Raw genomic sequence first — 24769 nt, 5'->3', positions numbered from 1 at the left:
AGAAAATATCCGGCCACTTTCACCAATCACCAGTCTCCTCGCGGAAAGCTTTGCCATGTCCCTCCCACTGTGAGGCTGGGTGTCCGGTGGGTGGGCGTTTTCACAGTATTTGTCCAATAACCGTCTTGCATTTTGATATTGAAAAGCGCATAGCTCCCAAATGCCATTGAAGTCCACTGAGGCTGGGAGTCCGTGGGTGGGCGTTTTCGCAGTATTTGTCTAATAACCGTCTTGCATTTTGATATTGAAAAGCGCATAGCTCCCAAATGCCATTGAAGTCCACTGAGGCTGGGCTGCATCGTGCTGTCACGAGGAAGAAAAACTCACGCACACATTAAGCAAACTTGGGAAAGTTATAACGGAATGATTTCACACTGTAGTTGGGTTGAGCACATATATTTCTATGATTCTGGATCTGAAGTAGCAATGTTATAAGGTCGGCTATAACATAAGCCTAGCGCAATTCATTCTACACAATGTTCGTCATTTTTAGAGGAGGTTGAGCCTCCCTCTTTGTCTTAGAGCAATCGCCCATGTTGTACATCCTTCTGTGTTCTTACTCATTTTTGGTGTGACAGTAAGTACCTCTGAAAATGATGAGGAGAATATGAGCACAAGTCAAAGCTCCTCTGGCACTGACTATGAAGAAGCTGATGAAGAAAATGCCAAACCACCAGCAAACAGCAACCCCACTGAGCCACTCCTTCCTCCCAGACCTGACAACTTACTTGGTATTCTAACATTCCTTATTTCTAAAGTCTTACTAGAAAAGAGTTCATAACTCATCTGAGATGTATTATTCCGATAATCTTTGCAGACAAAGTGACATTCGAAGCTGAAGTGGAGCCACAGGAGGACTATGACGATGTTATATTACCCCAGATGGTGGTCAGTGAGCAAAAAGAAAGGCTCAATATACCTGGTCCATCATCAAATCCACCATTACTGGTTTTGAATGATGAAGCCAAGCATCAGAAAGATGAGTAATCAAGTAATCAACACATTTTCAGGTGATTTGAAACATTTTTTAAAAGGCATGAAAAAATATATTATTTTTCCAAATCAGATGATTATCATTTTATACAGTGGTGCTTGAAAGTTTGTGAACCCTTTAGAATTTTCTACATTTCTGCATAAATATGACCTAAAATATCATCAGATTTTCACACAAGTCTGAAAAGTAGATAAAGAGAACCCAGTTAAACAAATGAGACAAAAATATTATACTTGGTCATTTATTTATTGAGGAAAATGACCCAATATTACATATCTGTGAGTGGCAAAAGTATGTGAACCTTTGCTTTCAGTATCTGGTGTGACCCCTTTGTGCAGCAATAACTGCAACTAAACGTTTCCGGTAACTGCTGATCAGTCCTGCACACCAGTCTGGAGGAATTTTAGCCCATTCCTCTGAACAAAACAGCTTCAACTCTGGGATGTTGGTGGGTTTCCTCACATGAACTGCTCACTTCAGGTCCTTCCACAACATTTGGATTGGATTAAGGTCAGGACTTTGACTTGGCCATTCCAAAACATTAACTTTATTCTTCTTTAACCATTCTTTGGTAGAATGACTTGTGTGCTTAGGGTCGTTGTCTTGCTGCATGACCCACCTTCTCTTGAGATTCAGTTCATGGACAGATGTCCTGACATTTTCCTTTAGAATTCACTGGTATAATTCAGAATTCATTGTTCCATCAATGATGGCAAGCTGTCCTGGCCCAGATGCAGCAAAACAGGCCCAAACCATGATACTACCACCACCATGTTTCACAGCTGGGATAAGGTTCTTATGCTGTAATGCAGTGGTTTCCTTTCTGCAAACATAATGCTTCTCATTTAAACCAAAATTCTATTTTGGTCTCATCCATCCACAGAACATTTTTCCAATAGCCTTCTGGCTTGTCCACATGATCTTTAGCAAACGACAGACAAGCAGCAATGTTCTTTTTGGAGAGCAGTGGCTTTCTCCTTGCAACTCTGCCATGCAGACCACTGTTGTTCAGTGTTCTCCTGATGGTGGACTCATGAACATTAACATTAGCCAATGTGAGAGAGGCCTTCAGTTGCTTAGAAGTTACCCTGGGGTCCTTTGTGACCTCGCCGACTATTACACGCCTTACTCTTGGAGTGATCGTTGTTGGTCGACCACTCCTGGGGAGGGTAACAATGGTCTTGAATTTCCTCCATTTGTACACAATCTGTCTGACTGTGGATTGGTGGAGTCCAAACTCTTTAGAGATGGTTTTGTAACCTTTTCCAGCCTGATGAGCATCAACAACGCTTTTTCTGAGGTCCTCAGAAACCTCCTTTGTTCGTGCCATGATACATTTCCACAAACATGTGTTGTGAAGATCAGACTTTGATCGATCCCTGTTCTTTAAATAAAACAGGGTGCCCACTCACACCTGATTGCCATCCCAATTGATTGAAAACACCTGACTCTAATTTCACCTTCAAATTAACTGCTAATCCGAGAGGTTCACATACTTTTGCCACTCAGAGATATGTAATATTGGATTACTTTCCTCAGTAGATAAATGACCAAGTATAATATTTTTGTCTCATTTGTTTAACTGGGTTCTCTTTATCTACTTTTAGGACTTGTGTGAAAATCTGATGATGTTTTAAGTCATATTTATTCAGAAATACAGAAAATTCTAAAGGGTTCACAAACTTTCAAGCACCACTGTACATTATGTTCAAAAGCATTGGCATGAGCGTAAATAGCAACATGCTTAATATGAATGTGTCATAATTGTGAATACTATCTACTGTCATGAGGAGAGGAACAGCAGAATGTACTGTAGGTCAAACTGTGTTTCCACAAATCAAATTAGTCATTGTGAGTTTCTTAAAATTAACGGAATGAAGAAGTTTAAAATCTATTTTTCTTTTCTAATTCATTTTCTAAAATGTGTATGTATGTAGGCGGCACGGTGGTGTAGTGGTTAGCGCTGTCGCCTCACAGCAAGAAGGTCCTGGGTTTGAGCCCCGGGGCCGGCGAGGGCCTTTCTGTGCAGAGTTTGCATGTTCTCCCCGTGTCCGCGTGGGTTTCCTCCGGTTTCCCCCACAGTCCAAAGACATGCAGGTTAGGTTAACTGGTGACTCTAAATTGACCGTAGGTGTGAATGGGAGTGTGAATGGTTGTCTGTGTCTATGTGTCAGCCCTGTGATGACCTGGCGACTTGTCCAGGGTGTACACCGCCTTTCGCCCGTAGTCAGCTGGGATAGGCTCCAGCTTGCCTGCGACCCTGTAGAAGGATAAAGCGGCTAGAGATAATGAGATGAGGTGTATGTATGTAATAATTGACATAGTGTATTATTATTATAATTATTGGTAACCTGGTCCATTATTTTGTTTTACTTTGACCACATTATTTGTTTTATATATTGCTGTAAAGAAGAAAGTTGTGGTCTTATGGTCTTCTTCTTCTTCTTCTTATTATTATTATTATTATTGTTGTTGTTTTTGTTGTTGTTGCACTCCAAATATTAGACATTATTTGATCCACATTGGCTGGATATGAACAATCATGCGCTCTGATTGGCTCCTCTACTACTAGGATATCAGCTCAGATACTGTGAGTAGAGAAAAACAAAATGTCAGAGCATGTTGCTGAAGTAATCAAGGATGCAATAAAAATTCTACTCAAAAATAAAATCCCCCAAAATACAAAAAAGCAACAAAATATGCAATAAAAGTGTTTGATGAGAAGAATGTATCTTTTTTATTTTTCAAGAATTATAGCATTTTTCACAAATTGCTCCTGTCATTTTGCCGGTTTGTTTACATTCTAAGCGGAAATTATTTTGTCAGACGTTTTGAATGAAGCTTTTATTTATCAAATTTGCAAAAAATAAAAAATGCTTTGTTTCTCAAAATCCAGTGAATGTGGATAGAATAAAACACTTATTCCACTCAATCTCGTCGTACATGGCGTATAGCCAACTCTGCCTTATGTGCCTCATCAGCTATCAGCTCATGTATGACTTGATTTCATGGCATAACTGTTTATATATGCTCATTTTAATATTGACTTTGATCAAACTGTTTTTAAAATCTATTTTATACAAAGTTGTATGAACCATATGTCCCTGCATTATGTATGTTTTCTGTGATAACTGGCTGAAGTACCCCATATTGACCATGTGACAACTTATAGCCTGCCAACTGATGTCATTAGTCCACCTACTGTAAATTATCCACAAAGTCTTTCCAAGCAGCTTTTTCTTCTGTTTATTGTCAATAAAGCTCTTTGTTTATCTCACAATTGTAAAAAAAAAAAAAAAACCCTTGCATTTCCTCCTGTAATTCTATGCATTCCGAGAGTGTAAGGCATTGGTTCCCTTGTTTTTTTTTTTTTTTCCTGTTCCTTATTCATCATCTTGTGCAACTTCTGGTTTGAAGCTTCTCCTTTGTTTGTTATGGATTTTAATGCTTATCTGCCTGTGTTTGCCTCATTCTGAAACCCCACAATGGACAAAGCTGTTTCTGAAATAGTCTGAATAAAACTTCCCCACCCCACAAAATATATATAAAAATTATAATTCTCTATTTTTGTTCACATTACTGTTTTCTTCAGTTTTATAATAAAGTTTTTTGCATATGTTTGGTTTCTGTAATAAATGGACAGACTGAAAAATGGCTCTGATGCTGTTTATTAAACTGTATGGATCTAAAACTCTTATAGTTTGATATACAGCACGAGAAGCCATTTTTCTATTCCATCATCTTGTATGCCTCCTACAAGATCATTATATTTCATGTGGGTATGCATCAAATCTGGCATTACTTTGTGTTCTATATACACCACAACATATCAACACATCTTTGTCTTCCAGCATTATTGGTTAGCTCCTTTAGTCCTTTTGTGCACTTGGACCCTCTGATTCAAACATACAACATATTGACTGTTCTTCTGCTTGCATCAATAATTCAAATCTGCATACATTGATCCTTCTATTAGGCAGTTAATTGACACCTCAATCCTGGCAATGGGACATCTGGGGCAATTTTCTGCTTGCTTGGTTTACACTCATCACCAGGTGTGCTTGGAGCAACCAACCTTGTGGGCTTGTTGCCAAGAAGCACTAAATAGTTTGGTGCAGGTTTAAGAATCACAAAACCAGGAGATCCAAATGGACTGTTTAATTGTGCCTTTAAACCACAACATCCCAGTTCCATTTTCCAATGGCTACAGATAGCCTGCCTATCCTTAGTTGCCTGGAAAGCATTGATGCTCCTCATCTACCCTGCAGGAGGGCCCAAAACATTGCTCCCTTATCATTAAAGAATGTCAGAAGGACAGAAACCACAGTTCTGCTGCTAGTCCCCAGATTTTTCAAGGCTCAGGAATTTAACTTTAAACACCAATAAAGCTGTCATTCAAACACAATGTTGTTTCCTCCTGGACAAAGATGTGATAAAACAAAAAGGTGGACCCAACTATTCAAGACAAGTGGCTTTATTCAACTCATTCTCAGTCCATTCCACAGAAACAGTACATTGAAAAAAAAGACTATCCTTGTGGCCATTACTTCAAAGCTTTCTGCTTCTAGATCTCCCAAAGTATCACCAGTCCTCATCCTTCTTAACCTGTAAGCAGTCTTCAACAAAGTTAATGACAAGACTCTCCTGTCCATCCAGAATCTTGGAATTCATGACATTGCATGACAGTGGTTTGTTTCTTACCTAGAGAGATGGTCACATCGAGTGACATGGAGGGGATCCACATCTGCTCCATGCAGATTCTCCACTCATTTCCCACAAGACTCAGTGTTGAGTCTTCTTCTGTTCTCCCTTGACACCAACTCTCTTGGTGAGGTCATATCCTCACATGGGCTTTCATACCACTTGATATCCTGATGACACTCATTCTCCCCTTTCCTCCCTCAGACACTCATGTTTCCACTCAGAGCTCAGCATGTCTGGCAGACATCTCACTGTGAATGACAGCTCATCAGCTGAAACTAAAACCCCACAAAACACAGCTGCTGTACATCCCTGGAAATGCATTCTCATGTCAAGATCTTTTGATTTCCCAAGACAACTCTCAGATATTACCCTCTGTCAGTGCATACAACCTTGAGCTGTCCATGGACAACAAACTGTCCATCTTACCACACGTTGCTAAACTGTCTCACAACATTAGCAGTATCTGAACATTTTTATCCACAGAGGCCACTCAGATGTTTGTTCAGTCACTTGTCTGTTTTGAAACTGGACTACTGCATTGTGCTCCTGGCAAGTCTGCCCCTATTCACCAGCTGACTTCTGCAACTATTCCAGAATGCAGCTGTGTGACTTTTTCCAATGTCCCAGGGTTCTCGCACCCCACCCCATTGCTGTGCTCCCTCCATTGCCTTTCCGTAGCAATGGATAGCCTGCCTCATATTTAAAATGCTGATGCTGGTCTACAAAGCCAAACACTGAACAGCACCCATCTACAGGTACCTTAAATACATATCGCACCATGCTCCCTTTGCGCCTCTAACATGGCTTGATTGGACCTACCATCTCTCCCAGGACAAAAAGGCATGTACTCAGGCTCTTCTCCATCGTGGCACCAAGGTGGTGGAATGAACTTCCCCAGGCTGTCTGAACAGGTGAATCACTGGCTGTCTTTAAGCCACTTACTCTTTGTCGCTTATTATTTTTTCTTTTCTTTTTTTTTTCCAAATTCCTTACCCTCAATCCTGACCTAGTGAATGAGCATGTAAATCAGGCCATTAAGAACATTTACAGTGCCTTGAAACAGTATTAATACCCCTTGAACTTTTTCACATTTTTCCACCTTACAACCATGAACTTAAAAGTTTTTTTATTGAGAGGTTATGTGATAGACCAACACAGAGTAGCACATAATTGCAAAGTGAAACGAAAATGATAAATTGTCTTCAAAATTTTAAACAAATAAAAATCTGAAAAATGTGATGTGCATTAGTATTCAGCCCCCCTGTGTCAATACTTTGTAGAGCCACTTTTTGCTGCAATTACAGCTGCAAGTCTTTTGTGGTATGTCTCTACCAGCTTTGCACATCTAGACACTGAAATTTTTGCCCATTCTTCTTTGCAAAATAGCTCAAGCTCAGCCAGATTGGATGGAGAGCGTCTGTGAACAGCAATTTTCAAGTCTTGCCACAGAAACTCAATGGGATTTAAGTCTGGACTTTGACTGGGCCATTCTAACACATGAATATTCTTTGATCTAAACCATTCAATTGTAGCTCTGGCTGTATGTTTAGGGTCATTGTCTTGCTGGAAGGTGAATCTCCTTCCCAGTCTCAAGTCTTTTGCAGCCTCCAACAGGTTTTCTTCCAGGATTGCCCTGTATTTAGCTCCATCCATCTTCCCATCAACTCTGACCAGCTTCCCTGTCCCTGCTGAAGAATAGCATCCCCATAGCATGATGCTGCCACCACCATGTTTCACAGTGGGGATGGTGTGTGCAAGGTGATGAGCAGTGTTAGTTTTCCGCCACACATAGCACTTTGCATTTAGGCCAAAAAGTTCAACTTTGGTCTCATCTGACCAAAGCACCTTCTTCCACATGTTTGCTGTGTCCCCTACATGGCTTCTGGCAAACTGCAAACGGGACTTCTTATGCCTGTCTTTCAACAATGGCTTTCTTCTTGACACTCTTCCAAAAAGGCCAGATTTATGGAGTCTACGACTTATAGTTGTCCTGTGCACAGATTCTCCCACCTGAGCTGTGGATTTCTGCAGCTCCTCCAGAGTGATCATGGGCCTCTTGGCTGCTTCTCTGACGAGTGCTCTCCTTGCTCGCTCTGTCAGTTTAGGTGGACGGACATGTCTTGGTAGGTTTGCAGTTGTGCCATATTTTTTCCATTTTTGAATGATGGATTGAACAGTGCTTCTTGAGATGTTCAGAGCTTGGGATATTTTTTTATAACCTAACCCTGCTTTAAACTTCTCCAGAACTTTATCCCTGACCTGTCTGGTGAGTTCTTTGGTCTTCATGATGCTGTTTGTTCTTCAGTGTTGTCTAACAAACCACTGAGGCCTTCACAGAACAAGTGTATTTATGCTGAGAGTAAATTACACACAGTAGGACTCCATTAACTAATTAGATGACTTCTGAAGGCAATTGATTGCACTGGATTGTATTTACAGGTATCAGAGCACAGGGGGCTGAATACTAATGCACACCACATTTTTCAGATTTTTATTTGTTTCAAATTTTGAAGACCATTTATCATTTTCGTTTCACTTCACAACTATGTGCTACTCTGTGTTGGTCTATCACATAAAATATCAATAAAAAACTTTTAAGTTCGTGGTTGTAAGGTGGAAAAATGTGAAAAAGTTCAAGGGGTATGAATACTTTTTCAAGGCACTGTAGTAATGCCACATGGCCTGGTCAACGCATGACTCAGTATGTCACTCTTTCATTAATTATATTGTAAAGAACATGCTCTACCATTTCTCCAATTCAGATTCAAATTTTATTGGTCTCACACACACATCCATACACAGTACACTGTGTAGGGAAATGATTTGCGGTTCTCCATGACATAAAAATTTGAAATTTAAAAAGAATTTACAGAAGCCAGAATTTATTTGTATACAAGTAGAAAAAGTGAGACCAAAAATAAGATAATGTATATAAAAGATGAATGGTCCATACAGCAATTTAAATGGGGAAAACCCGGTGGAGGCTTGTGGGACCTCATGCACTGCAAACAACAGAGGCTCTAGCCACCTATCCCAGTTCTTATCATTCCTGTGAACAAACTTAGGAATCATGATTTTAAGGGTTTGGTTCAATCCTTCTATCAGCCGGTCTGTTTTCGGGTGATAAACACTCGTACGAATCGATTTAATCCGCAACAATTCATATAATTCGCATAGTGTATGTGACGTAAAAGTAGTGCCTTGATCAATCAAGGCTTCTTTCAGAATTCTGACTCAGGAGATAATGTGGAATAATGCCTCCAATATTTTGCATTAGTGTGAGAGATTAGTCAAGATTTCAAGCTTTCTGTGAGAGCAGGTAGTATTGGTTAAATGTACTCCAGTATCAGTTTAGATTGGTCAAACTTTCTGGATGAGTGGGCAAGATTTAGCAAGTTTTCTGCAGAAGCAGGCAGGATCGGACAAACTTTCTGAGGGAGCTGGGAAGAATGGTTAAACTTTCTGTGGAAGTGAGCAGGATAGGTGCAGCATTGTGTGGGAGTGGGTGGAATCGGTCAAACTTTTTTCAGTAACAACACATTTACCTATTGGCCACATGGTATGAACACATTGATCATATCTCTCAGATGAATGCTAAAATGTGTCCAAGATCATTGCTCAAGTTCTGGCACGTCAGATTACTGCTGCCTCATCTAGTCGCAGTATGTTCTTGTTGAAATTGCAATTTAAAATGTTACAAAGACAAGTCTACATGTGATTCACAGTTATAAATTTTATTTCCTAAATGACTTCTTTCTAGCTTCCAGGCTTTTCAAGGGTCAGCTGCCAACCTTGATATGAAGGAAGCCTTTGCAGAGCATTTTTTTTTGTAACCAGTGGGCAACAATTATAGCTTTTTGCCATCACTAATGTGTCCCAATCTCCAAAGTGGACAATATAAGAAAATCAAGAGGCTCTCTTATTGTTCTGGAAGACATTGATCAAGACAAAGTCCAAACTGTTCTGAATGATATATTTGGCCATTTTGATTTTCTTCTCTGTTAACCCTGTGATGTCCTGGCGACTTGTCCAGGGTGTACCCCGCCTCTCGCCCATAGTCAGCTGGGATAGGTGCTAGCTTGTCTGCAAACCTGTACAGGATAAGCAGCTACAGATAATGGATGGATGGAGTTTCTTCTCAGATTTTTTACATTTGGGTTACTTTCAATCATGTCCTGGACACAGAAAACACATCTTATTGTACATTTACTTATGTATCTGTTTGTTTATCTACCTAGGATGTAGCTAAAGTATCTTATAGAAAGCAAGCATATGGCATCCTGTTTTTCTCTGGTGGTTGCAAAGGCACACGCTGTACCTACCGTTGGTTTGCTTTTCTTGCTAAATGTACAAGGTTGTTTGGCAGAGTACTCTGATGATGTCATGGTGATGCTTGTGTAGCCTGTGGTTAATGAACCTCAATCTGTTAACCTCATGTTCTTCTCAGCATGCAGTGTATGTCAGGTTACTGAAGACCTTAAGGAAATGACAGGTCACCAGAGCTTATGTAGCAATGTGGCTCTGCAGCTCTGTGGTGTAATCAGAGTGGTAGTGATGAGACTCCTGTGAAACCCACAGAGCAAAGACACATTAGATCACACCAGTAAAAATTGTGGGTCAGCATGTACCAATGCATATTTTTGTGGAAGCAATCAAGAAAGAGAAAATAAGTCCATAGGCCCAGGTGAACAGGAAAGCAAAGGTTGAAAGGAATATACAGAATACAAATACAGAAGAGCAGTCCAGAAAAGCTGATACATTTTTCAGTATGTTCAGTACCACCAGGCAATGAATCCCAGGTGAATAAAATAATTCTCCCTGAGAAGGAAAATGACAAAAGAAGAGGCAGAATAATACAAAAGTAAAACTGGAAACAACAAATTAAAAGCAGAAATAGTGTAACAGAAACAAACACTGTTGCTTCCCAAGTATCCCGGACCAGAACCCTCATAAATAGGATTATCAGGGTGCAGGTATTCATAAATGCAAATGCAGGGGAAAGCGGGTGCATTGCAAACTGGTAACCAAATCCAAAACAGCAATCTGAAGGCATAGTCAGGGACAGGCTAGGGTTAGTCGATGAACAAACAGCATGTCAGAGATTAGATGAGAATTCAGAGTCAAAGTAACCATGGAAAGATGGTCAAAGTCATGGATAGTCAGCACTGGAATGCAAGGCTCAGTATGATCAGGTATTTGGACACAGAATGATACTTTGCTGGGCTTATATAGGGAGGTGATTACTGGGGAAATGGGAAACAGCTGCACTTCCTAGACTTTGGGAGATGAGGGGTGCTGTGGTGCTTGGGAAGTGTAGTACGTAGCAGCCATGTTTGGAAACTCCTCCAAACTCAGGTTTTTGGTGCTATTACTGAGAGACCCCCAGAAGTGATCTCTTTTCTGGGACAGCCTCTTCTTCTCAGTGCTGGTTTCTCATCTCATTATCTCTAGCCGCTTTATCCTTCTACAGGGTCGCAGGCAAGCTGGAGCCTATCCCAGCTGACTACGGGCGAAAGGCGGGGTACACCCTGGACAAGTCGCCAGGTCATCACAGGGCTGACACAGACAACCATTCACACTCACATTCACACCTACGGTCAATTTAGAGTCACCAGTTAACCTAACCTGCATGTCTTTGGACTGTGGGGGAAACCGGAGCACCCGGAGGAAACCCACGCGGACACGGGGAGAACATGCAAACTCCACACAGAAAGGCCCTCGCCGGCCCCGGGGCTCGAACCCAGGACCTTCTTGCTGTGAGGCGACAGCGCTAACCACTACACCACCGTGCCGCCCTAGTGCTGGTTTGTCTATATAAATTGAAATTATTATTAATTATTATTATTATTATGTCTGGGTGTTCAATTTGGAATTCCTGGGTGAGGAGTGGGTCTAAGATGTCTTGAGCATTTACCCAGCTGCATTCCTCTGGACCGTACCCTTTCCAATCCACCAAGTACTCTCATTGTCCCTGTCTGTGCCGAGAATTGAGGAGCTTGTGCACTTGGTATGTTGGGTCTCCCTCCCATTCCAGGGAGGGGGGAGGTTCTCTAACGGACCTGTTAGTGGCTAGGGGACCTTGGAAGGCAGGTTTTGTGCATTATACATGGAATGTGGGAGCCATTCTGCAGTGAGATGGGAGTTACAACTTGTAGGAGGCTTTGTTGATTTTCCAGATTATTTTGTATGGACCAGTGTATTGGGCTTGGAGCTTCCAGCATGAGTTGGGTTCTCTTAGATCCCTTGTAGACACTCACACTCAGTCACCTGGGGCATATTCAGGAGTCTCCTCTCGGATTTTATCTGCATATTGTTTTTATTTGCTGTTAACCTGTTCTAGCCTCTGGTGAGCCTCCTCCCACACCTGCTCGCTCCTCTTGAACCAGGAACCCTCAGCCAGGATTTGCATTGGGGAGTCATCCCAAGGGAAGAGTGGTGGCTGATAACTGAGGATGCACTAAAATGGTGTTCATTGGGTAGCTGAATGTTTCAGTGAGTTTTGGGCATATTTGGCCCAAGGGAGGAACTGCACCCAATCCCTTTGGTTCTTCATGCAGAAGATTCTGAGAATCCACCCGACTTCCTTGCTAGCGTGTTCCACCGGGCTGTTGGCCTGTCGGTGGTACCTTGAAATTAGGCTTACAGAGACCCCTAAACTGTCCATAAACTTGGCCCAAACCTTGGAGATTAATTGGGGACTCCATTCACTGTCCTCTGGGATATTATAATATCTGAAAACATGTTTAAACAGGAGTTCTGTGGTTTCAAATGCAGTGGGTAGGCCGGACAGAAGAATGAACTTGAGTGCTTTGGAGAAGCGATCAATGACAACGAAGATGACTGTATTACCTTGGGATCAGGGTAGGTCAATGATGAAATCCATGGCTATATGTGACCAGGGTCACTGAGATACCAGGAGCAGTCAGAGCTTTCCAGCAGATGTAGCCTGGAGTACTTTAGCTTGGGCGCAAGTAGAGCAGGATGAAACAGAGTGGTTAATTTCTGAAAACATGTTCTCCTACCAGTACTTACTCTGGAGGAGTTGATATGTTTGTTGACTGCTGGGGTGCCCCGTGGCAGGAGAAGCATGGGCCCAGGTGATGAGTTGACCTCGAAATCTGGGAGGCACATACATGAGTCCAGGAGGACAGTTCTCATGAGGACTTGGAAATTGGGACTGTGCTATTTCCTTGTCTACTTCCCATGCAATGGCATGCACAAACCACTCAGGTGGTAGGATTGGTGTGGGCTCTGAAGTGTGGCTGGACGTGGTGTGGATTCTGGACAGAGCATCTGCTTTCGTGTTTCTGGGACCTGGGTGGTAGGAAATTGTGACTCTGAATTGGGTGAAGAAGCGTGCCTGCCTGGCTTGGCGGGGGGTTAGGCGTTTAGCTGTCTTCAGATATGAGAGGTTCTTATGATCGGTGAGGATGGTAAATGGATGTGTGGTGCCCTCAAGCCAGTGTCTCCACTCTTCAAGAGCTAATTCGATTGCTAGAAGTTCCCCATTGCCAATGTCATAATTCTCCAAAGCATTGATATAGCACTTCTCCAACTCCAGTCTCAGAGGCATCTACCTCCATGGTGAACTGAGAATTGGGGCTGATGTGAAGGTGACCTTAAGCTGCTTAAAGGCTTCTTTGGTAGCTGGGTTCCACTGAAGATGTCACGGACCCTTTTTCAGCAGGGCAGTGAGAGGTGCAGTGATCATGCTGAAACTACGGATGGAGCGACGATATAAGTTGGCAAACCCCAGGAAGCACTGCAGCTCCTTTATGGTATTTGGCATCAGCCAGGAGGTGACTGCAGAAACTTGACTGTGGTCCATGCTTACTCCCTCCATGCTGATGATGCACCTAAGGAATGAGATCTGGTGAACGTGAAACAAACACTTCTCTGCTTTCACAGAGTTGATTTCCAAGTACCCAAGCAAGCACTGACCTTACATGTTCATGGTGTGAACCTTCATCTATGTGGGTGAAAACATAGCATTCCAGCATGTCTCTGAGGATGTCGTTGAGTAGACATTGGAAGATGCTGGGAGTGCAAGAAAGTCCATAAGGCATTACCAAATATTTGAAGTGCCCAGACATTGTGCTAAAGATGGTCTTCCACTCATCACCCTCCCAAATTCTGACCAGGTTATAGGCACTTCAAACGTACAACTTGGTAAAGATTCTTGCTGACCTTAACTGTTCCAGGGCTGATGGCACCAGGGGAAGCAAAGAAGGGTATTTGACTATGATCCGGTTAAGACCTCAGTAATCAATGTATGGGTGAAGCCCCACCCCTCTTCCATGAAGAAGCAGCTAGCTGAGCCTGGTGACATAGATGGTCTAATGTACCTCTGTTGTAGTGCCTCCTGTATATACTCCTTCATGGCAGCTTGTTCACTGATGGACAGAGGATATATGCAGTTGTGAGGTGGGGTCATACCTGGGAGAAGGTCTCAGGAACAGTCATAGTTTTGATGAGGAGATAGGCTGCTTTTCTTACCCTTACTAAAAACCTCTCTGAGGGCATGATAACGGGGGGGAAGAGTGTCAATATTTTCAGGCAACGGGCTTTCTACAGATGTGGACGAACGGGTGACTTGCAGAAGTTTCAAGCAGTTTTGGAAGCAGGATGGGGACCATTGTAGAATTTCTCTGTGTTGCCAGGAAATTAGGGGGTTGTGAAGCTGGAGCCACAGGAAACCCAGAACTATAGCATGCTGTGCTGTGTGAGTGACTAGCAGGGTGATATGTTTGACTTGAAGAGTGCCAACCTGGATTTTGAAAGGTGATGTGCATGTTGTAATGAGTCTATCCCTGATGGGACCTCCATCAACCACCTTGAGGTTCACTGGTCACTGGAGTTCTTCCATGGGCAGGTTGTACCTCTGGACGATCTCAAGACTGATGAAGTTGCCCTCTGTCCCTGAGTCTATGAAGGTAGAGAGAACATGGATTGAGTTTGGGAGCTTTAACAATACTTGAATCTTGAGAGAGTGTGGTGTGTGAATGGGTTCATGGCTCACCGGGCTGGTCGGACAGGTCTCCTTGTTGGTGAGAACCTCCCTTCTTGGGTTAGGTGGGTGAACAGGGTACTTGGCTATCAGATGGCCTGATTCACCTTGGTAAAAACACAACCTTTCATGATGCTTCCTGTCCCTCTCAGAACATTGTAAGTGAGCATGGGAGACCTCCATAGGAGTCAGGGATTGTGGAGTAGGTCAAAGGGCTGGCAATGGTTGTAACAAGGGTTTGTTTCAAAGCAGATGATCTAGGCAAATGGCCAGGTCGATGAAGGAGTAGAGAGTGAGTTGCTCATTGTGGCATGCCAGTTTGGCGAGAACCTCAGGGCACAGTCCCTGGCGAAAGGTGTCCTTTAGGACTGGCTCATTCCACCCACTTCCTGCTGTCAGCATGCAAAACTCCAGAGCATGTTCAGCCACTCTCCTATCTCTCTGCCTGATGGTAATTTCTCCCCTACTTCAACACCCTCAGGCTGATGATTAAAGACTTGCTTAAACAGTTCAATAAATCGGTTATAAGAGGAGGTGTGTTCACCTCCACGCTCCCAAACAGCACTAGCCCACTTCATGGCCTTGCCTGTGAGGAGATTGAGGAATTGCATGATCTTCTGCTCCTCTATAGCTCCTGTGAGGGTTGTGAAATATAACAAAAACTGAAGAAGAAACCCTTTATAACCTGAAACCTCTCCGGAGTACTTCTCGGGTTGGGGAACCATCATGGCTGCACTGGTAGAGGATGAGGGGCATATCAGGATGGCCTGCAAGACAACAACTGTGAACTGCAACATTCTGGTGTTAAGTTCACTTAACATTTGCTGGTGCACTCCTAACAATCACTGCTGAGCATTGAGAACAGTTTGATTTTCTTCCTCTGCTGCATCCATTGCTGGTGAAGTATCCTATCAGGGTGCAAGCACTTACTGATGCAAACACAGGGGAGAGCAGGTGCGTCGTAAACTGGTAACCAAATCCAAAACAGCAATCTGAAGGTATAGTTGGGGACAGGCTAGGGTAGGTCGATGAACAAGTGTCATGTCAGACATTAGGCGAGAATTCAGAGTCAAAGTAAACATGCAAAGAGGGTCAAAGTCACCGATAGTCAGAACTGGAATGCAAGGCTTCTATGATCAGGTATGCAGACACAGAACGATACTTACCAGTGAGCATTTGTGTTTGCTGGGTTTATATCGGGAGGTGATTCCTGGGGAAATGGGAAACAGCTGCACTTCCTAGAATTTGGGAGATGAGGGGTGCTGTGGTGTTTGGGAAGTGTAGTCCATATTGGCCATGTTTGGAGGCTGCTCCAAACTCAGGTTTTCAGTGCTATTACTTACAAGGATTCACTAGACACAAAGACAAAATTCTCCTTAGAATTAGGTTACAAACAGTGTCTTGATTAGTAAACTGTGGGAAAGATAATAATGGCAATCAAAATTAGAGATGGCACATTGGAACAACAGAGAGTTTAGAAGAGAGTCCTTTCAGAAAAATTTCAGGTAGGACCTCTTAAGAAAGCATCACAATTTTAAAGTTGCATGAAATATTCTAATGAGAACCTTAGTGATATAAAAAGTGGCACTTTTAAAAAGACACTCAACAAGTAAATTTCAGGTGTACAACCTAGTACAGGGGTGCATGGTGTATCCATGAAGCAGGCATACTTGCTGCCGCACAGCTCCAGGGTCCCTGGTTCTATCTTCAGCTTGCATTAATCCCTGTGCAGAGTTTCTATGCACATTCTCCCCATGTCTGTGTAGGTTTCCTCCAAGTTCTCCGGTTTCCTCCCACCTCCCAAAAGCATGCCAGCTGGACTATTGGCTATGCTAAATTTCCCCCAAGTGTTATTGTGTGAATGTGTGTGTATGGTGCCTAGCAATGGACTGGCAGCCCATCCAGTATGTATGCAGTGTTCCTGGGATAGGCTCCATATCGACCCTGACCCTGACCAGGAAAAAGAGGTTAATAGAAGCAAGTGAGATAAACTAGTGGTCTTATTACTCGTCAAAAGAAGAAAAAAAAACCCTTGTTGGATTTTGTTTTAAATGAGCTGATAAGAACCCTATGAAGTCGGACTCAACCCTTCAATATTTCACTTTTTCACAAGGTTCTTTATTTAGAGACAGTTCTCCCTCGAACCGTTAACCACTGAGTGATATTACTTTCCAGTGTACTTTTTTTTTACTGATGTCTATATTTTACATTTCAATCGCACAACCTCTCTCTTTCTGTGTGTGTGTGTGCCATCATCATTTCTCAGCAGGCTGCAGAACCACAAAGCCACAGTGCACTCCTAAAATGTTTCCCCTGAACTGAAACTTCTCATCACACATACTCTTGATGTGATCTTCAAACAGCATAGTGGTAACTCTACTGCTTGATTTTCGATAAAACAGAAGGAAGATGAAATCTTTCATAGAAAACTCAAGAACCTTAATAAGGTTCTGGTTCCTTCAGAAAAAAAGTAATTTAAACCTTTCATTTCTAATTGTAGAACAAAGGACAGATACTCTCATATACATTCCTCATGATGGAAAAGCTATTCAAGAGCCCAAACTCTTGAAGTACATTACAAAATAGCTTTTTAAACGATTTCCCCCATTTCCAGTCATGCAGTTGCACCACTTTAGTTTTATCCTGGCAGCTACATGGTGTATTCAGATTATTTTCTTTTTATTACAGTGTGAGTTGTGTGAGTTAGCAGGAAAACGGTGCAGTGTAAAGACAGCTCGAGAGCAGAACTAGTTTAAGTAATAGGATTATATATTCAACATTCACAGACATTTTAGTAAGAGTGATATTTGTTGCATCATTTCTTGATTTAGCTTCTTTATGTTGATCATTTAGGGTTTGATTATGATTACATTTTTATGGAACTGTCAATAAATTGGTCACAATATTTTAAAAATTACAATAATTACAATTTCACTTGATTTATTTCGTTTTCTTTCCAAACTCTTGCTTTGGAGAAGAAACCTTGAGAAGAACCAGCCTCAAAAGGGAACCGACCCTCATTTGGGTGATAACAGATAGCATGATTATAAATTCATTATAGTTTTACCATGAAGACTATTTTGTTGAAGTATACTTCATACCACTGCACAGGTTATAAGTAATTGCCAACATCAAATAATGTATGGGATACACACACACACCAGTAGCAGGACACAAAGCATGGACACGCTTACATGATGCATATCTTCGATGAGATTTGAAATCTTCTGAAAGTTATCATGACTATAGAAACAGCAGGAAGTACTGAGAACCTGACATGTGCCACCTTTTAGCATACAGTTGCTAAGAAGAAAGCCCACTTTGTTCCTTTTCTACTCTGACAATGTTAATTCACCGTCTAACATGGATTGGATGACATATCACACGACCAGTGAAAGAGGAGAACTCAGGAAAAGAGGGAGGAATAATTTTACCTGTATGACAAGAGTGTATCAACCCACAACAGTGAAGGCTAGTTGGTGACCAGTAATGCAGCCCAGAAAATAAGTAATGTAGGACATATGTCAGAATCAGTATTGAGATGCTACCGTACATGCACTATCACGCAGGAATAGGCATGTATGGTATACAAATTTGTTTTGATTGTGTCAAGAAAGCTAATATAAAATTTACTATATGTGTATGTGAAAAGGTGAGATGAGAAGAGGTCCTCTTAAGACTTCTTGATGGCTGTATTGCTCCTGTCAAAAATGAGATGAGATGAGATGAGATGAGGTCCCCTAGGAACTTTTTGATTGCTGTATTGCTCCTATCTTTTTGGGGGAGATGAGAGGAGTTAGGGATGCTGGAGGAGACCTTTTCAGACAATTGGCATGTATCCACTGTGGCTGGAAGTCATTGAGGACAGCTGTTCTCGTTCAGGCTGTGCACTAATACTCAATCACCTGGAAGAAATGTATGACTAGGCCTATCTGTGGGCAGAGGGAGAGTCACAGAGACATCTCCAAGTATACTGTTCAAGTTCTCAATCAAAGCTTAAGTAATCACCAACAATCACATCCAGTTCACCTGTAAATGAAACACCAGGGTTACTTTTGGTCCAAGGGATTGGAAATAGCCCATAATTCCTTCAAAAGGACACAGTTTGGATCTCGAATTGGGAGTTATTCTAATTTTGCAAGGGATGGATGGTAGAAGGTCAAGTTGGACTCAGTAGCCTGAGTCTGTGGAAAAGCTATGTCTATTCTGTCACAAGACAAAGAAAGATGAATAAACATTGATTTAGAAACATTTGGGCAAGGTTTGCCCTCTTTGGCTGTCCACTTATCCACTTGGTCTGTTAAGTGGTTCCCACTGGCCTCAGTCAAATCTCTAGAGTCATGACCTTTGGTTTTGATGAAAGACAATTGTTTTGGGCAGGGAACATACGACTGAAATTTATTCTTCAGAAACCTAACCAAGTTTCTGATCAACTGTTCAAACATACTCATAATGTGTTTTGCTTTAGACCATGTAAAATAGTACTCCCAATCATCCTCACACCCATGTGTAGGTTTGAGAGGCAGGTCATAGTCACTGGCGTAACGCAAGTACTTGGGGCCCCCCTGCAGCTGCTAAAAGTGTGGGCCCCCCCCCCCAGGCCACCCTGCCATGGCCTCCTCTCTCTCTCCCTCTCACTCTCTCTCTGTATATCTCTCTTTTGATTGCTGAAAAGTGTGAAAAAAAGTGCCAGGGCTCAGCCCCTGACAGCCCAGGCCCATTTAAACACGTATAGGACTGCCTAACCCATAGGCCTAGATGTTTTGTTAATTCATTCATATTCAGTACACCAGCAGAGTAGGCTATCCATTTATTACAAATAAATCCAACAATAAAAATGGTGTATGACGTGACAAAGCTCACAGTTCATACAGCTCAGTAAGCAGTAACGATAACAGTAACATTAATAATGATAATAACATAAGGTTCAATAAGGTTTAGGAAAATAAAAATGAAACTGTTTTAAAAGACAGTATGGTTAAATAAAATACATCATAAGTTTAAGTAAAAGTTTGCATAAAGAATAAATCTGTCAAACACAGGGGTGCAAGCAACAAACATTTACTCACGTTACTGTTATGAGAAGTTTTATGAGTAATATAAAAATGAGTAATTTTAATTTTACTCAAGTAAATTTTGACCTTGGTATCTTATTCAATTACAGTGGAACCAGGCCTGAAAAGGCCTACTGAGTAAAAATGAAATGCAGCACAATAATAAAACAATCTGGCGGAAATTAAAGAAAATGACGCTACCTTGTGTGCAGTTTTTTTTTTTAAACTATTTTACATAATCAACCTATCTTGGATCAATGTGTTGGATGATGGCTGGTGGTCATGGAGAACAATATTCAGGAAAAAGAAACATTGAATTATTGAGAAGAAAGATAATAAAAAGTAACTTTTATTCAAATCCCATTTTAAATCAGGTACTTTTTCACTCATTAGCCTCGTTTTAACTGCACTAGTCCCCCCCCCCCCCCCCCCCCCCCCCCATGGCCCTACCTGTTAGAGTATCATGAACTGGAGGATAAGGCCTAACTCTCCCAAAAACGGATGAAATTTTGGGCAGTGTGGATGTAAATTCTTCTTTTTTCTTTTTGATTTGCCGCTTTTGAGCACCACTTTTTTCTCTGGTACGCTTCATTGTTGTGTTTATTATTTTTATGTTTCATCGGAGGGCGGCACGGTGGTGTAGTGGTTAGTGCTGTCGCCTCACAGCAAGAAGGTCCGGGTTCGAGCCCCGTGGCCGGCGAGGGCCTTTCTGTGCGGAGTTTGCATGTTCTCCCCGTGTCTGCGTGGGTTTCCTCCGGGTGCTCCGGTTTCCCCCACAGTCCAAAGACATGCAGGTTAGGTTAACTGGTGACTCTAAATTGACCGTAGGTGTGAGTGTGAATGGTTGTCTGTGTCTATGTGTCAGCCCTGTGATGACCTGGCGACTTGTCCAGGGTGTACCCTGCCTTTCGCCCGTAGTCAGCTGGGATAGGCTCCAGCTTGCCTGCGACCCTGTAGAAGGATAAAGCGGCTAGAGATAATGAGATGAGATGAGATGAGATGAGATGAGATGAATCACATCAGGCGACGAGCCCCCCCTAGCAGTCGGCCCCCCCGCCTGGCGGGGGCTGCGGGGGTATACTTTACGCCAGTGGTCATAGTAATCACTCAAAGATCTCCCCTCCTCCTGCAACAGAGCATCAGTGACCTCCAGCCCCAAAATTCATGTGACAATACATCAATAATCAGGACTAGTGAGTTGAGCATAACGAGTGTGAAAGCACAGTGAATCACAAAAGTCATGTATGTCTTTAGGGCTAGGAAGTGCTTGGATAATAGCATTAATGTCAGATAGTTGGGGAGGTGAAATGTGGTACTCCTCTCCCATAACCACAAAAGGGAAAGCTGGGTTAGGTCATGTTTCATGTGGCTGTATTGATTTGCAACATTTCTGGTGAGCATTAGGTTTATTTCAAGAGTAATAGGTTGCAGCTCACCTGGAGCAGACAGGTACAATAGTTGCATTCTTTTTAGTAGGGAGAGTCAGCCCAGAGGTGGGGTTAGTAGAGACTGCAGTGAGAGCACTCACTGCTCACTGCGGAGGCATGGCGGGCTAAGCATGGTTCATAGATTCATAAAATGGCGAAGCTGAAGCCTTTCTACATGCATTTACAGATTATACAGGGACAGACAGGCACATCACCAGTGTGGATTTGGTCAATATCACATTTTTTTTCTATGAATTTTACCAGTCACCCTGTGATGACCTGGCGACTTGTCCAGGGTGTGCCCCGCCTTTCCCATGGGCGTCGCCACCATTGAATGTGAAGGGGACGTGTCCCCCTCACATTTCATAATTCTTTGTTTGGACTCCCCCACATTTAACATAAAATATGAGTTCACCCAGCGCCGTTTCTATTGCTTTGTGAAAGAATCCATTCTACTTGATCGATAAGAGAATACACAGACCACTGAAAATCCACTCCGGGTTTTCCGGGCATTCCCTACAACAGCTCACCACGCGCAAGTGAAGTGAATCTCAGCGCGAGGACAGAAATGTTGGTGCAGCTGCTGGAAAGTGGAGGAGGTGACGTCATCCCCATTGCAACCTCACAATGTCTAGCTTTTGCTAAAACCTTATTCTTTTGGTATGTGCCCTCAAAATTAACCCTAGGACACGTTAAATTAATATTCAACTAAACAATGAAATGGGGTATTCTTGGTTGATGATGAATTGTTTGCAGTATTTGCTCCCCCCCAGACACAATGGACATAAGGAAATTCTTTACAAAGAAGCGGAAAGTCAGTCAAAATTTCCCCACAGGACAGGTTTTTTTTTGTCCCAATGGAAATGTCTAGTCAATGTTAGGAGATGTATCAGCTAGCTTAACCTTAGCTATCATTTAATTCAAACCCAGTAGGCCTGCCTTACTGTAATGCCAAGAATGAGGTCAAGTCTGCTCTGATGATATTTATTGATTCCCTGTTTGATTTGAAGAACTTGTTTTGTCTGGTCTTTGGCAGTTTTCTGGAAAGTAAGATGGGAAATCAGTGTATGGGGAAGGAATAGTAGAAAGGAAAGTAATGGAGAGAGATGGATGTTATTCCAGGTGGATTGTGAAGGAAAGGGGGATAAAAGTTATGAAGTGGTAGAAATTGTGGTGGCACCAATATAAGAAGGAGTTATATCTATAAATCTATTTGTTATACTAATCTGTAAATGCTCCTGTAGTACCACCATTGCATGTAGGTTGACAAAACTGCACTTGTTCATTGTGTGAAGTTCTCTTTTATGTGTCATTGCTTGACCCAGTGTAATTTTGTGTTATGAAGACTGCATGATGCCATGCCATTTTTGTTATGAGTATCGCTAAATCAGAAAAAAGTAAAATGCACCCACTAAAGTCACTGTTGGTGGTGAACAAAATTGCACCTGTTCATTGTGTGAAGTTGTTTTTTATGTGTCACCGTTGCTTGACACAGTGTGATTTTGTGTTATGAAGTTTGCATGATGCCATGTCATGCCTGTTCATTGTGAGATTATGAATATTCTTATTTTTAAACATACAGTTGAGTGTCACTATTGCTTGGCCCAGTGGCATGTTGTGTTACATCTAAAACTAAATAGAAAACACAAAATAAAAAGTAAAATGCACCCATAAAGTCATTGTTGGTGATAAATTGTGTCACATTCATCTCATTATCTTAGGCGTAGCGGTGAGTTTAAAAACAGGCTGATGAATATATGGACTAGTTGAATGAGGACTTATTGTTGAGTCTCTAAAATAGTCATTGAATTAAGTGACTTTTGTAGGTAAAATTAGGTGTTTAACAACCTGTTAAAAATACACCAGAATGCAGGAAATGGCATCTAATTAATTAAAAATTTTCTGGCGGAGGACCCCCCGCCAGTGTGTCCCCCCCACATTAAAAATGCTTCTGACGCCCCTGCCTTTCGCCAATAGTCAGCTGAGATAGGCTCCAGCTTGCCTGCGACCCTGTAGAACAGGATAAAGTGGCTATATATAATGAGATGAGATGAATTTTACCAGTCTTTTTTTCCATGAGCATGGACACTGTTCCTATTATGTTTCTGATAATGCCAAGCATTCAAACTATGCTTCATGTAGTCAAAATCCCAGCTGGGATCACCCAGCTTATCATATACCATTAAACTAGCATTTAACAAATGGTTCTCATCAAAAGTACTGTCTCTAGTTCAAGGTTTCCACTGTAGTTGAGCCTCCATCCATCTGGCCAAATTATCAATGAAAGGTTGCACAAAATAGCCAAAGCCCTTATCACACATGAATTGATTTGGAGTTCTATCTTCTGTATTGGACTGACTTCTTCCACCCAATTTGACACACATAAAACACACACAAGGAGAACTTCCTAGGTGGAGTAAGGTAAAATTTCAATAAATTGCAGTCTTGGGAAATAATTTTCAGGTTAGGGTGTATAGATCTCTCAACCTGTCTCTGGGAACACCATTGAGACCATATCCACACAGTTTATAGCAGCTTTAGAATATACGTGGTTGAGTAAGACTCAATGACCTTCATATTCCCTAGAAACACTTGGAAAAATCAAACGAATCCAATCAGACCGATCAAATCAGACAGATCAAATCACAGTCTCTTTCAGTCGGCCCAAGGAAACAGCATAGGACTATTTATATGATCAATGTATGTGTGCGACTGGGATATCCAAAGTTACTTCATCCAATCAGCTCTAGGAAACACCATAGGATGATTTATACGATTAATGTCTGTGTGCCACTGGGATAACTGAAAACTGCTTCATCCAGTCAGCCCTAGGAAACACCATAGGACAATTTATATGATCAACGTATGTCTGCAATTGGGATAACCGAAAGCTACTTCATTGAATCGGCCGTAGGAAACACCATAAGACTATTATACAATGCACATATGTGTGTGATTGGGTAAACCAGATTTCACATCTCCAGATGGAAGAAGAGAACCCATCCATCCATCCATTATCTGTAGCCGCTTATCCTGTTCTACAGGGTCTCAGGCAAGCTGGAGCCTATCCCAGCTGACTATACGCGAGAGGTGGGGTACACCCTGGACAAGTTGGCAGGTTATCGCAGGGCTGACACATAGACACAAACAACCATTCACATTCACACCTATCGTCAATTTAGAACCACCAGTTAACCTAACCTGCATGTCTTTGGACTGTGGGGGAAACCGGAGCACCCGGAGGAAACAGACACAGGGAGAACATACAAACTCCACACAGAAAAGCCCTTGCCGGCCGCTGGGCTCGAACCCACGACCTTCTTGCTGTGAGACAACAGTGCTAACCACTACACCACCGTGCTGCCCCAAATGTTGAAATAAAAAAAAAAAAGAAATCAATCACAAAGATTATATGAAAAATTAGGCCTATGACTTTTGCACAGTACTGTATATCAATATTTTCTTAGTATTATAGAACAGTGCTTTCGAATCCTTGATTCTTCAATCAGTCAGAAAGGTTTGTATGTCTGAATGCACTTTTGCTATGTTATTGTTTCTGTAGTAACAACTTACAAAGGTACGT

At 42.0% G+C, this 24769-nt stretch overlaps 2 protein-coding genes across 5 annotated transcripts in view; both read left to right on the top strand.

The window, feature by feature from the left end:
• LOC132893348 (scavenger receptor cysteine-rich type 1 protein M130-like) overlaps positions 1-1103 on the top strand; it is a 72420-nt gene extending 71317 nt beyond the window's left edge. For all 3 annotated transcript variants that reach the window (XM_060932391.1, XM_060932390.1, XM_060932389.1), the window contains 2 exons: positions 579-731; positions 818-1103. In XM_060932391.1, coding sequence (XP_060788374.1) covers positions 579-731; positions 818-987 — 323 coding nt within the window. In that variant the 3' untranslated portion in view covers positions 988-1103. The remainder of the gene's footprint in view (positions 1-578; positions 732-817) is intronic.
• A 4596-nt stretch (positions 1104-5699) lies between these two features.
• Positions 5700-24769, top strand: part of LOC132893347 (scavenger receptor cysteine-rich type 1 protein M130-like) — a 108357-nt gene continuing 89287 nt past the window's right edge. The window contains exons 1-2 of one of the 2 annotated variants that reach the window (XM_060932386.1): positions 5700-5822; positions 5900-6609. The gene's annotated coding sequence lies outside the window, so the exon portion shown is untranslated. Of the gene's footprint in view, positions 6610-24769 lie in introns of both variants that reach the window. The other variant, XM_060932387.1, reaches the window with a different exon arrangement.

The sequence above is a fragment of the Neoarius graeffei genome, chromosome 10 (genome assembly GCF_027579695.1).
Source record: "Neoarius graeffei isolate fNeoGra1 chromosome 10, fNeoGra1.pri, whole genome shotgun sequence".
NCBI lineage: Eukaryota > Metazoa > Chordata > Actinopteri > Siluriformes > Ariidae > Neoarius > Neoarius graeffei.
Note: the sequence above shows the minus strand (reverse complement) of the source record. Positions and strands in the feature narration are given on the sequence as shown.